We start from the raw sequence: 12,624 nt of genomic DNA on the forward strand, positions 1-12,624 counted from the left end.
TACATACCCTGAAATAAATTTTTTAAAATTCCTCTTGAAACTATGTGGGCTTGAAACTATGTACATTTGAAATTCATATTTGATATTTTTCATCATTAGTTTAAATGGCTTCAAAAGCACTTTATTTTGGCATATTATACATATTAATATATTTTAAAGATATATTATTTACTCATATATCCAGTGATATTTGAATACCTCTATGATGTGTTCACTTTCTTTCATTTAAGAACACATGTACACACTTCTATAATGATCATTATGTAAAAAATAACATTTCATTTGATGTCCATTTTTGATTAATACTAGAATGGGATGGAGTTTAGCATGAATTCTATTCTAGTTGTTTTCATATTAGGTATTTATTTATTATAAATATACAATATAAATATATAAATATTATTATATATAAAATATATTATAAATTATGGATAATGTATAAATGATATAAATATATAATATATTACTTATAATGTATTATATATTATAAATATATATTAGGTATTATATATTATAAATATATAATATATTAGGTATTTATTTATTTAGGAAAAATATTGTTCTTTAAAAAATAGAGAAGTAGTGAAGGCTTTTTGTTATAATGACATCACTCAACTTCTGCAGCTTCCTTGAAATTGGGTGCCACATTTACATATTTACCTATCATAAGAATTATTTCAAGTAATCTACCAATTGGTAAGTCTATGAGGTTTTCCTTCAGTTTTATTGGAAGCAACGAATTGGAAAGTTCTTGATTTGCAGCAGCAATTTCTGGGAGGTATACAAAGAATACCACCAAAATAAAATAGACAACAATTATAACTGTTTCTCATAAAGGCACCTAGATTAATCTGATGTATAAGAAGATCCAACCAGTCCCTCCTAAAGGAGATCAGTCCTGGGTGTTCATTGGAAGGACTGATGTTGAAGCTGAAACTCTAATACTTTGACCACCTCATGCGAAGAGTTGACTCATTGGAAAAGACTCTGATGCTGGGAAGGATTGGGGGCAGGAGGAGAAGGGGATGACAGAGGATGAGATGGCTGGATGGCATCACTGACTCGATGGACATGAGTTTGGGTAAGCTCCGGGAGTTGGTGATGGACAAGGAGGCCTGGCGTGCTGCAATTCGTGGGGTCGCAAAGAGTCGGACACCACTGAGCGACTGAACTGAACTGATGTAAAATTTGTGGGAAATATTTAATTTAAATATATTTGTTGATATAATATTTTTGTCCATGAAAAATATGCACCTCAAGTGTATTTTAATCAAATTATGGAGCTGCAGATTTGGCTAATTAGTTTTTGCAAAAATGACGATTTCAGTAACGTAAATGGCCAAATCATTTTTCATTGCATAACAGACATACCAGATCAAACTTACATTTTGTCTTAAAAACACTGTCTTAATTTTTCAGCTCAAATATTTCATCTCAAGTAAATGACATCCACATTGTCATCTTTGCACTTCTGCATACAATAGCTGGGTATCATCTGCTCACACCATTTTTCCTCCTCACTTCTTTGAGATGGTGCAAGTTCACAACTTTGATTTAATATTTGCCATTTTAATAGCAACGTCCAAGGCTAAGTGAAAATCAGAATCCAAATCTGAAAATCACGCTTCCTTGGATGTGTTTCCAGATTATAGGGAAAAAAACAGCAAGAGCAGTAAAGCCCTTTACTCTCATGCATGCACCACACACTCCAGCAACATTCAGAGAAACAACATGTGCCATTACCAGAACAACCCCGGTCAACTTGGATAAAGTTTGCTTTTGCTGCTGCTAAGTCGCTTCAGTCGTGTCTGACTCTGTGCGACCCCATAGACAGAAGCCCACCAGGCTCCCTCATCCCTGGGATTCTCCAGGCAAGAATACTGGAGTGGGTTGCCATTTCCTTCTCCAATGCATGAAAGTGAAAAGTAAAAGTGAAGTCGCTCAGTCGTGTCCGACTCTAGCGACCCCATGGACTGCAGCCTACCAGGCTCCTCCGTCCATGGGATTTTCCAGGCAAGAGTACTGGAGTGGGGTGCCATTGCCTTCTCCGAAAGTTTGCATTTAGAATATTGCAAATTGCTTCACCAGTGGTATTCCTAGGCAAATCCTAGCAGGCCAGATAGCAAATGTATATCATTAACTGGAAACAATTGGAAACATCTGTTAACTCTATCCATTTGAAAGGCACATATTTTACCTTCAAAATTTGTTTCACCACAGTATGTTGAACAATGATTTCCATCATTTCAAGCACTCTACAAAGTTTTATAGAGAATAGATATAACTGAAGGATAAACTTGGCAGTGAACCTATTTTTTAGCTATGAACAGTGTACTGGAACCTTTTCTAAAGTTTTCTGTGACTTCCCTGCTAATTTGTAGACAGTTTCTAAACCAGTTTTAATGGCTGCAGGAAGTAGTAAGCTTATTTATGTTTTTACCAATATCCTCTACTGGTCTCTTAAAAAATTAATAGTCAGCTTGCTTAGAAGTGTGTCAGAAGTGAAAGAAATAAAGGAAAACGAAGCCTAGCAATTTTGGTTGGAGAAGTTCATGTTAAATTTAGAGATATTGGTCCTTTGGAGGTAGCTAGAGAAGAAAGGGATTAAGCATTTGTTTTGTTTTCTAGTGAATTATCTGGATATGTTTCAAAATAAAAAGTTACTTCAGTTATTATGATAAAAGTTTCCCTTAGTGGTTCATTTATTTACCTTTCTTTGTAAAACTACTCCCTTTTCATTGTGTTGGTACAGGAAGTGAGGTATGTGTGTGTAATACAAATAGAAGGGGAAAAGGTGCAAGCAGTGACAGATTTCCTCTTCTTAGGCTCTAAAATCACCGTGAATGGTGACTGGAGTCATGAAATTAGAAGACGATTACTTCTTGGCAGGAAAGCTATGACAAACCTAGACGGTGTGTTAAAAAGCAAAGACATCACTTTGCCGACGAAGGTCCATGTAGTCAAGGCTATGGTCTTTCCAGTAGTCATGTACAGATGTGAGAACTGGACAATAAAGAAGGCAGAGTGCTGGAGAATTGATGCTTTTGAACTGTGGTGCTGGAGAAGACCCTTGAGAGTTCCTTGGAAAGCAAGAAGATCAAACCAGTCAGTCCTAAAGGAAATTAACCCAGAATATTCTTTGGAAGGACTAATGCTGAATGCTGAAGCTCCAATACTTTGACCACATGATGCTAAAAACTGACTCGTTGGAAAAGACCCTGATGCTGCCTAAGATTGAAGGCAGAAGGAGAAGAGGGCAACAGAGGATGAGATTGTTGGATGGCATCACTGATTCAATGGCCATGAACTTGGGCAAACTCCGGGAGATGGTGAGGGACAGGAACCGTTGCATGCTGCACTCCATGGGGTTATGAAGAGTCGGAAATGACTTGGTGACTGAACAACAACAAATACAGATGAGGTATATATACCTTCCTTCTCCTCACCCATGGAAGACATAGCTAGTTAATCGTGGCATTCTTTGCTACTGAAGAGAAGTCTGAATTTTGGGGTTTCATGAATCTGTTACCCATCAGCTGATGCTGGCATGCTGGTTTAAGTCTGTTTTCCTATCCTTGGTACCGAGAAAAACTTAGATCAACATGTCTGCCCTCCACATGTACTAGCTAAGAAATCTCGGGAAAGGCTTTGAGTCTGTCCTGCTGCCCTCCCAGGACTGTTACACAAATCAAAAGATTAAATTCCTGTAAATGCATTTTGTGAACCATACAGTTATAGTCACATTTTCTGAAGAAATCAGGTTCACTGTGTTGTAATGTAAACAGCATCATCTCTTTAGTTCATCTCCTCCCGGGCTCTTTCCATACGTATTTATTTTATCTATTTTGTAGGTGCAGGTTTTAAAAAAAATATTTTGGATTTTATTAAAACTGTGCACACCTGTATTCCCTTTGAACGTGATATCTGATCCTAACTAGAAGGAAATGCTGCTGGAGAAGAAGAATGCTGGAAACCTCACACCTGGCTGATCATTATGATGCTGTGGCAGTCTTTTCTGCTCGGCTGGAAGCTGTGTGATTAATAGCCTCTCTTCCCAATTATGTGGATATTATACTCTTCTTCCTTTGGCTGGAGATGGGAGATATCTTATGAATGTGCAATGCAAATGTGGGCTTTGTGAATGCTAATTTCAAAATCAGCTAGGAGTTGATTGGCAGGAAACCGAACAATGGGGTGACAGGCGTGCCAGGGGTTAGGAATCTGTGAAAGAGAGGCTGAGTGAAGGTGGAGAAAAAGAGCTGGAAAGATTTGGAGTTAATCAAGAGCCGTTGCTGGGACGGCAGCCTTTTATGAAAGCAGATCTAACCCAGATATCCTGGAAGAGAGGGTAGCTTCAAAGACAGGTGAAAGAGAAGTGTGGGAGTTTAGCTGACTTCACAAAAAGCAGGATGGGACTAAGAAGCCAAGATGATGCCATAAATGCCACAAATGTATTCTCTGTAGCACGTTCCCAAAGTGTGCCTATCTACCCTGGGTGTGTACCCTGAGGAACCATGCCCATTTCTGACCTTGACAGCCTCAAGATCAGAGATGCTGTCATTTGTTTCTCTAGACGCCAGCAGGGACCATCACTCAGGAAGTGTTCGCCGGACTGGACAGAACTAAACATTGGATTGTCAGGAAGATGATTTGAGTAACAGGAGAAGGGGAGGACCAGAGATTCAAGCCACTGTTTCATGATTTGAGTAACAGGAGAAGGGGAGGACCAGAGATTCAAGCCACTGTTTCATCCCTTGTTGTTGTTGTTCAGTCACTAAGTTGTGTCCGACTCATAGCAACCCCATGGGACTGCATGCAGCATGCCTTAAACACGGCAAAAGAAGTGATCAGAATGACTGTAGGAACATTTAGTTGGAAGGCTTCTGTTAACTGGGCAGAGCAAATTGTTCAAGATCAGCCCTGTTTTGGTTTGCATTCTAAAACACTAGTTAAGATGTGCTAGGTTTTCTGCATAGCAGATGCTTTCAGCTCAAGGCTGGCTAGACAATAACAAACCCAAAGACAGAAAATGTGCGGAAACTTTTCCAAAAAACTGGCTTGGGCTGCTGACTTACTCCCTCAGGTGATCCAGTCAGCATAGCCAAAGAACTCCCCCAGAAGGAAGAGCAGGTGGAAAGGGGAGAGGTGAAGATGCCACATCCTGTGATGACCTGCTCAAACTATTGCTCCACTCAGCTGGGGGCAGTGTAGACAGAGAATCGAGAACCAGCAGCTTGATATATTGTTCGCGTCTGCTCTTAGAGACACTCCATCCATCTTCTCTACACTCTAGCCACTTTGCCTTTACAGATGATTTTTACTTATGTAAAAATGTTTTTTTCTTTGGGCAGTATGTCAGCCTCAACACATGCTTCCATGTCCAAATGTATTTCCTCAGCAAATTATCTGTGAACCAGAATTTCACGGCAGTTTAATAAATCTGTGAGTATAGTTTATTCATACAAACATTAATTCAAATAACTCTCTAAAATAGTCATATATTTAACTATCCATGCACGCAGACTATATGTTTATATCATCCCTGATGCGTATATGGAAGTTTTCCAAAAATTATGCATACAGTTAAAAAAAAAAAAGATAAAAAGGGAGTTTCAAGGAAGGTACAAGGAAGGAACATTTTCTCTAAAATTCCACTCTTAACATGTAGGAAGACATTTAATCTGTCACCAAATACCAGAAATATTTTACTTTTCCCATATGAGAATGAATGCTTCACCTAAATGAATTTTACATAATGAAATGACTAGTTCCATTCCATCAAATCTCACTTTACTTAAAGATAATAAAAATGAACAGTTATAGAATTTAAAACCATCATAGAAGCTTTTTTTTTTTTTTAAATTAAGAAGTGCTTCAGGTTGGACACATTCAAGGGAGATCACTCAGTGCTTTAGCCAAGAACATAATTCAAATATTGTGGAAATAATTTATGCTGCTCCTCAAATATTTACAGTTCTTCCTCCTTTCTGGCTGATTTGTGATTGGGCAGGAATGTGTGTCTAGTTCTGGACAGTGAACTACGATCAGTGAGCTTCCTCTCTCAAGGAGGAGCATTTTTGTGCCAGTGTAGACTCTTCATATCTCTTCCTGCCATCTGGGATGGCAACCATGATGACTGAGATGGTGGCTGTGCTCCTAGCCTTGTTTCCTTAGCGACCAGTGATTGATAAAACTTCTTGCTCACCCATAAGAATAAACCTTTGTGGTTTTTAGTCACAGAGACTTGGAAAGTGTTCATAGCACAGCATATATAGTATATGTGTATATGTATGTTTATATATATTCCTCATTAAAAAATATAATAGCTATATATTAGTTATGTAATCTAATACACACACTCATGTACTTTCTTTTTAAATTCTCAGAGAGTTTTATATGAACCAACTGGTACCATTCTACCCAGAACATTTTATGTCCTGCTATTTAAGAATTGTGAGTTACTGTCATTCTCAAAGTAATTAACTAAAGAAAGGTAAAAAGAAGATTCTACCTGTATTATTTGTTGTTAAAAATTAAGACTGTGCACCTCAACTGAAGATCTACATAGAGTCTAAGAAAATACACATAGATCTGCATACATGATCTGTAATAAATGGAGACATGTATAATAAAGTTGCCTTAACTTTATGAATCCCACAAAATTATACATTTAGCATTAGGGAAAGTTCTTAAGAGAGGGAGGTGTTTATCCCTTTTTCATAGGAATATAATGTAAAATAATGTTTTATATAACATAATGTTTTATATAACAGTAATAATAATACTATGTTTTATTTAACATAATAAAATAATGTTTCATATAACATAGTAATATATTATACAAATGTGTTCTATAAATATACAAAAACAAAGGAATTATTTATAATTGCAACTTTCTTCCTGTAGAAGGAGCATTATTTATTGGCAGAATACTATGAAAAATAGTGGTGTGATAATCTAGAAGTAGAATTCATAGAAAAGCTGAATTGTTTTGAAAAAGAGAGAGGGTGATAAATGATGATGGATGGTACCTGGGGGAAATCTAAGAAGAAGATTTTAAGGGAGAAGGGAATCCCCAGAATTAGCAGCGTACCCAGAAAAAATCACTCGGTCCACGACATAGCCTGGTTTAACCTGACAAATCCCTGTTAAAAGTGGCGGTGATTAGGAAAAAGCACACAGCCACCTTCTACCCACAGGTTCCAACTGTGTGTGCTGAGTTTACACAGAAATAAAACAATTCTGGAAACACTAGAAGGAGTGGTTGGCTGTCAACACTTACTGCGAGGACAATCTGGAGGGAACTATGAGCCACTTCTATGTACTGGTACTCCAGAAAACACCCTGAGACCGTGATGTAGCGATGGTCTTCTGGGGCCCAGTCTGGGGCAGGAGTCACTGATGTCACCGTACATCCTGGTCCATTCTCCATCCACCAAGATCGGTGCATTGAAATATTAAAAGTCAGGATAAGATCTGTTTCCTGCAAGAAGGCAATTTATAAGGATAAAAATTACTTTGCAAATATTAGCTTATTTGGACTGATTTGCTTTAGAGTTTCCCATTTTGAAGTGTGTTTTCTCCCCCTCCTCTTGCTGTATTTTATATGCACAAAGAGCGAGTGTGCTCAGTCGTGTCCAATTCTTTGAAACCCCGTGGACTATAGCCTGCCAGGCTCCTCTGTCCATGGAATTTTCCATGCAGGAACACTGGAGTGTGTTGTCATTTTATAAGGAGAACAGTAGCATCTAAAGTCAAAGTTCCACCTGAAAAATATGTGTCTATCAATTTCATCTATGAAGGTTTGCCTGACTACAATAATATAAGTATTATTAGTAAAACTGTCAGACTTATATTGTTATACTGAAAAATCTTAGCTTTTAGAACTTGTAAATATTACAGAGGGAGTGGTTTTAACTATTTTATCAACTGAAGTTCATCTTAAATGTGCTATTTTCCTCTCCCTTAGAATATTTACCTTTTGTACATTTTTTAAGGGGCTTACCTGATGACTCAGATTGTAAAGAATCTGCCTGCAAATGCAGGAGATCCGGGTTCAGTCCCTGGGTTGGGAAGATCCCCTGGAGAAGGGAACGGCTCTCCACTCCAGTATTCTTGCCTGGAGAGTTCTATGGACAGAGGAGCCTGGCAGGCTACTGTCCATGTGGTCACAAAGAGTTGGACATGAATGAAGTGACTAACTCGCATTACACATTTTAAATGTTAAAACTGTACATCAGTTTGGCAAAATTTAACATGATGTTGTGGTTAGTGGTAAAATATGTAAGACCTTTACTTAATAAAACAATATATCTTGCCCCTCCATTATTATTTTAGAAAATCAGGATCTTTTCAATCTTGCCAACTTCCACTATAAAATTGGTCATAATATTTCTTAGAAAATATCATTAGGAAATTGTTGAAGGGTGGATAGTTAAGTCAACAGCACTTTAGATGGGGTTCAGCATGTTAGGTGATGTGCAGCTACAAATGGAATGAAGGTAGTGTCTGTGCTACAGAGCTTGAAATCACATACACAGATGTGGAGGTATCAGTAGCACAGGGACAAATGTTGTTTTCCAGGAAGAGAATGGTTAGAAGAAATGCATCAAATACATTTTAGTATTTAACAAATCATGAGGGGAGATGATTTCTAACAGAGAGGTTTAGTGGTGGAGTTATTTGTCTCAATGATGAAGCTGCAAGATAATCATAGATGCCAGCTACTCTCACTCCAAAATGAAGTGCTTGATAGGAAATATTAAGATATGTCCATTTAAATTGAACTTATGAAAGCGTTGAACATAACTGATCAGGGAATTTGGGGAGTGGAAAGAGTATTCTTTTAATGTGCTAAGTCACTTCAGTCGTGTCCGACTCTCTGTGACCCTATAGACTATAGTCTGAGCTATGTTATGAGTCTCATCATCTCCATGATGGTGAGTGGGGGAGGGGATAATTTCTCTTTTCTTCAAGCCTATTGAGAAAGGCTTCAAAGTGTCCTTGGAACCTGGGAGATAAAACAGACTAGTTTCTCACTCAGGCAAGATAAATTTCAAAATAAAGCCTATGACTGGAGCTACCCGTTAAATGGTCAAACAAAAAGAGTCTGTTTTTTTTATTGCATTAGCTGATTTTTGATGGTGAATCAGTCTAGTATAAATCCCACTTGGTTGTGTTGTGTAGGTATTTTTGTACATTGTTGAATTTTGTTTGAAAACATTTTGTTGAGGATATTTGCATATATATTTGTAAAAGTTATTGATATGTAGTTTTCCGTAATGTCTTTGTGTGGCTTTGGCATTAGATTAACACCAACTCATAAAATCAGTTAGGAAGTTTTCCATTTGCTTCTATCTTCCAGAACAGACTGCAGAAAATTGAAATAATTTATTTCTTAAATGCTTAGTAGAATTCACCAGTGAACCCCTCTGGGCCTGGAGCTTTCTGTTTTGAAAAGTTATTAATTGATATAAATATTGAATATATGTATTTGTATTCAATATATTTAATGGACATAGGCCTATTTCTTCTTGTGTGACTTTTGGTAGTTTGTGACTTTAACGAAATGTGTCTGTTTCAGTCTGTTTCAGCTAGATTATCAATTTCATAGACATGGAGTTCAGCTCTATACTGAAGTCTCTCTTCTCTACTTTAGCAATTAAAATAAAATCTATCTTGCCATTTTTAACAAGTGTCCAGTGCATTGTTTTCTTAACAGTTCTCATATCTTTCTCTTACTTGGTTTGCTCTCATTTCACAAAGTATATAATTCACTAGTATTTTTTAAGAATGGGTGAATGACTAAGTTTGAAGTGTTTTTACCTTAATTTTATATTAATTGACTGACATTTTGGCTGGATATATGCTTTTTTTTGTTGAAAATCATTTTCTCTCAGAACTGTGTGGACATTTCTCCATTATTTTCTAGTTTCTGTTATTAAATCTGATATCATTTTGTTCCCTGTAATTTTTTTGTGTAACTTGTTTTCATTCTTTTGTTCTCTTACGTCTTTTTGTTTTAAAAGTGAAATAGTTCAAAAACATCAAAAAGTGCAGAAGATAGTCTAAAAAAACCATTATACTCACCACTCAGTTTCATTAAATCTTATATTTGCTTTAAGACATTTTTAAATAAAATTTTATACATATAAATGATGCCTCATCTGTAGTCTTCCTAAATATGACTTCCCTCTCTCTCCCCGCAGATAATTACTATCTTGATTTTGGTGTTATTATTCTCATGAAACATTGTTCATATCTTACATTTCTCTTTAGTGTCTTGGAGATTTTCTTTACCAAGTCTTCCAAAACTTATAGCACTATATCTTTAATTTTTAATACTTTGAACTTTCAAGAGCTAATTCTTCTCCGATTATTGATTTTATATAGTTAACACTGTTGAATTGTTTCCTGGCTATAACTTCTATTATCTTCTGCATACTTATTCTTTTAAATTGTATTTCCTACATTGTTTTAGATTTATCGAAGTTACTTATTTTTACTGAATAAGTAATCAGATAAATAAATAATATTAACAGTAATTATTAAGGATCTATCATGTGCCCTAGGCAATGTTCCTACCTTCATGAGTGTTAATTTTGCAGTGGGCAAAATGGATAACAAATATATAAAGGTATGAAAATATCTATGTAATGATTAATATATGCAGAAATATAAACTCAGTAAAGAAATAGAGTAACAAAGAATTGGGGGAGAGTGTAATGCAATATTAGATATATTAGTAAGAAAAGATGTCTCATTATTTTGTATTTGCACAGCGAGGGCTTCCCTGGTGGCTCAGAGGTTAAAGCGTCTGCCTGCAATGTGGGAGACCCAGGTTCGATCCCTGGGTCGGGAAGATCCCCTGGGGAAGGAAATGGCAACCCACTCCAGTATTCTTGCCTGGAGAATCCCATGGACGGAGGAGCCTGGTAGGCTACAGGCCATGGAGTCGCAAAGAGTTGGACACGACTGAGCGACTTCACTTTCTGAATGAAGTGTAGGAGTAAAGAGAGCAGGTATGGGAAGTGCATTCCAAGCAGAGGGAAGAGCCAGTGGGAATATCCTGAAAATTTTCTATTATGTTTATTTTTTTTTCTGACTTTCCTATTTGAGCTGTTCCTTAGAACTCGCTCATAAAAGTTCATACCAAAGAGAACTAAAACTTGATCGGCATTTTGTCATGCATTAGTGGGCTGATCAGCTGGTATCTTTCACACATGATTACTTGGCACTGCCTTCCAAATGCTCCGTTTGTAGAGATTGGTATAATTTTGTCCTGGGTCTTCCAGTTTACAGCTTTCCTGGGTTGAATGGAGAGGAGCTGATGGTTTTGCTGCATAATATGCAGGCTTTTTTTTCACTGAAATTGAAAGTGAAAGTGAAGTCGCTCAGTCGTGTCCGACTCTTTGCGACCCCATGGACTGTAGCCTACCAGGCTTCTCTGTCCATGGGATTTTCTAGGCAAGAGTACTGGAGTGGGTTGCCATTTCCTTCTCCAGGGGATCTTCCCGACCTAGGGATCGAACCCCGGTCTCCTGCATTGCAAGCGGACGCTTTACCCTCTGGGCCACCTATATAGCCTTTAATTTAATGCTCATGTATTCAGAAACTTAGCTTGTACCTCCAATATTCTCGCCTGGAAAATCTCATGGACAGAGGAGCCTGGTGGGCTATACTCTACGAGATCGCACGACTTAGCAACTAAACAACAGCAACCTGTGCTTCAAAGGTGTAACCTATTCAGAGGAGAAGTTTGGTTGCACAGACTAAAGGAAGAGCCTCAGGGCAATCTAACTTCCTCTTGAACAGATTATTCAGTTCTTCCCATTTTCAATCCTGGACCTCACATACTCCTCCTACTTCTAAATCCTGACTTTTCAAAGGGTTCCATGCACACTGGAACCCACTGCATGATCATAAGTTTTAGGTTTTTCCATTTTTCTAAGTCACTTGCTAATCCTCTGTCTACTTTCTGTCTTCCAAAAACTGTTGACACTTCTTGTCCATTCTCTTTTTACTGTGTGTTTATCATTTTTATATTCTTTAGTATCACTTGGTGGAGTTTCAGGATGAAATGTAAGTACATATATTCAACCAGCAATCATTAATTGGATAGTTTCTGGAATTAGTTTATATTCTTATTCATTTTCATGTAGACATTTAAACAAAAGGTCTCTGTGTTTATGTATGTGTGCATTATTTTAATCACAATATGTAAATTCCTGCTTGTAAAACAGACAATAGAAAGGTCCCCTTGAAGTCCCTTTAAGTGCAACAGAAATTCCTGAGGTGTGAACTGCTCCATGCATAATTGATAGATTATTCAATTTTCATATCCTTTGTAATTTGGGGTTCAAAATTATAAGGACTTTTGAGACAAAGAATGAGTCTTGATAGCACAAAATAAGGCATAAAATCACAACCAATCCATACAACCAAATCTTCTATGGATTCACACTGAAAAACTTATAAGATAGGTTCAGAATTGTAAGATTCAAAAACTTTTTTTTAATCTAAAAAGACTTTAATAATTATGTGTTCAGATCAGTATAGTGACAAAAATTTCTATCAGTATATTTATTCATCTCTCTTAGTAACTCTTCAAAAAGTTCAGATTAA

At 37.0% G+C, this 12,624-nt stretch overlaps 1 protein-coding gene across 2 annotated transcripts in view; it reads right to left on the reverse strand.

The window, feature by feature from the left end:
• The window catches only part of NKAIN2 (sodium/potassium transporting ATPase interacting 2), a 635,629-nt gene that overhangs the window by 152,137 nt on the left and 470,868 nt on the right, over window positions 1-12,624 (reverse strand). For both annotated transcript variants that reach the window (XM_081530500.1, XM_081530501.1), the window contains one exon: window positions 7,283-7,483. In XM_081530500.1, the coding sequence (XP_081386626.1) occupies window positions 7,283-7,483 (201 nt within the window). The remainder of the gene's footprint in view (window positions 1-7,282; window positions 7,484-12,624) is intronic.

The sequence above is a fragment of the Giraffa tippelskirchi genome, chromosome 9, assembly GCF_054371585.1.
Source record: "Giraffa tippelskirchi isolate mGirTip1 chromosome 9, T2T-mGirTip1v1.2.pri, whole genome shotgun sequence".
Taxonomy (NCBI): domain Eukaryota; kingdom Metazoa; phylum Chordata; class Mammalia; order Artiodactyla; family Giraffidae; genus Giraffa; species Giraffa tippelskirchi.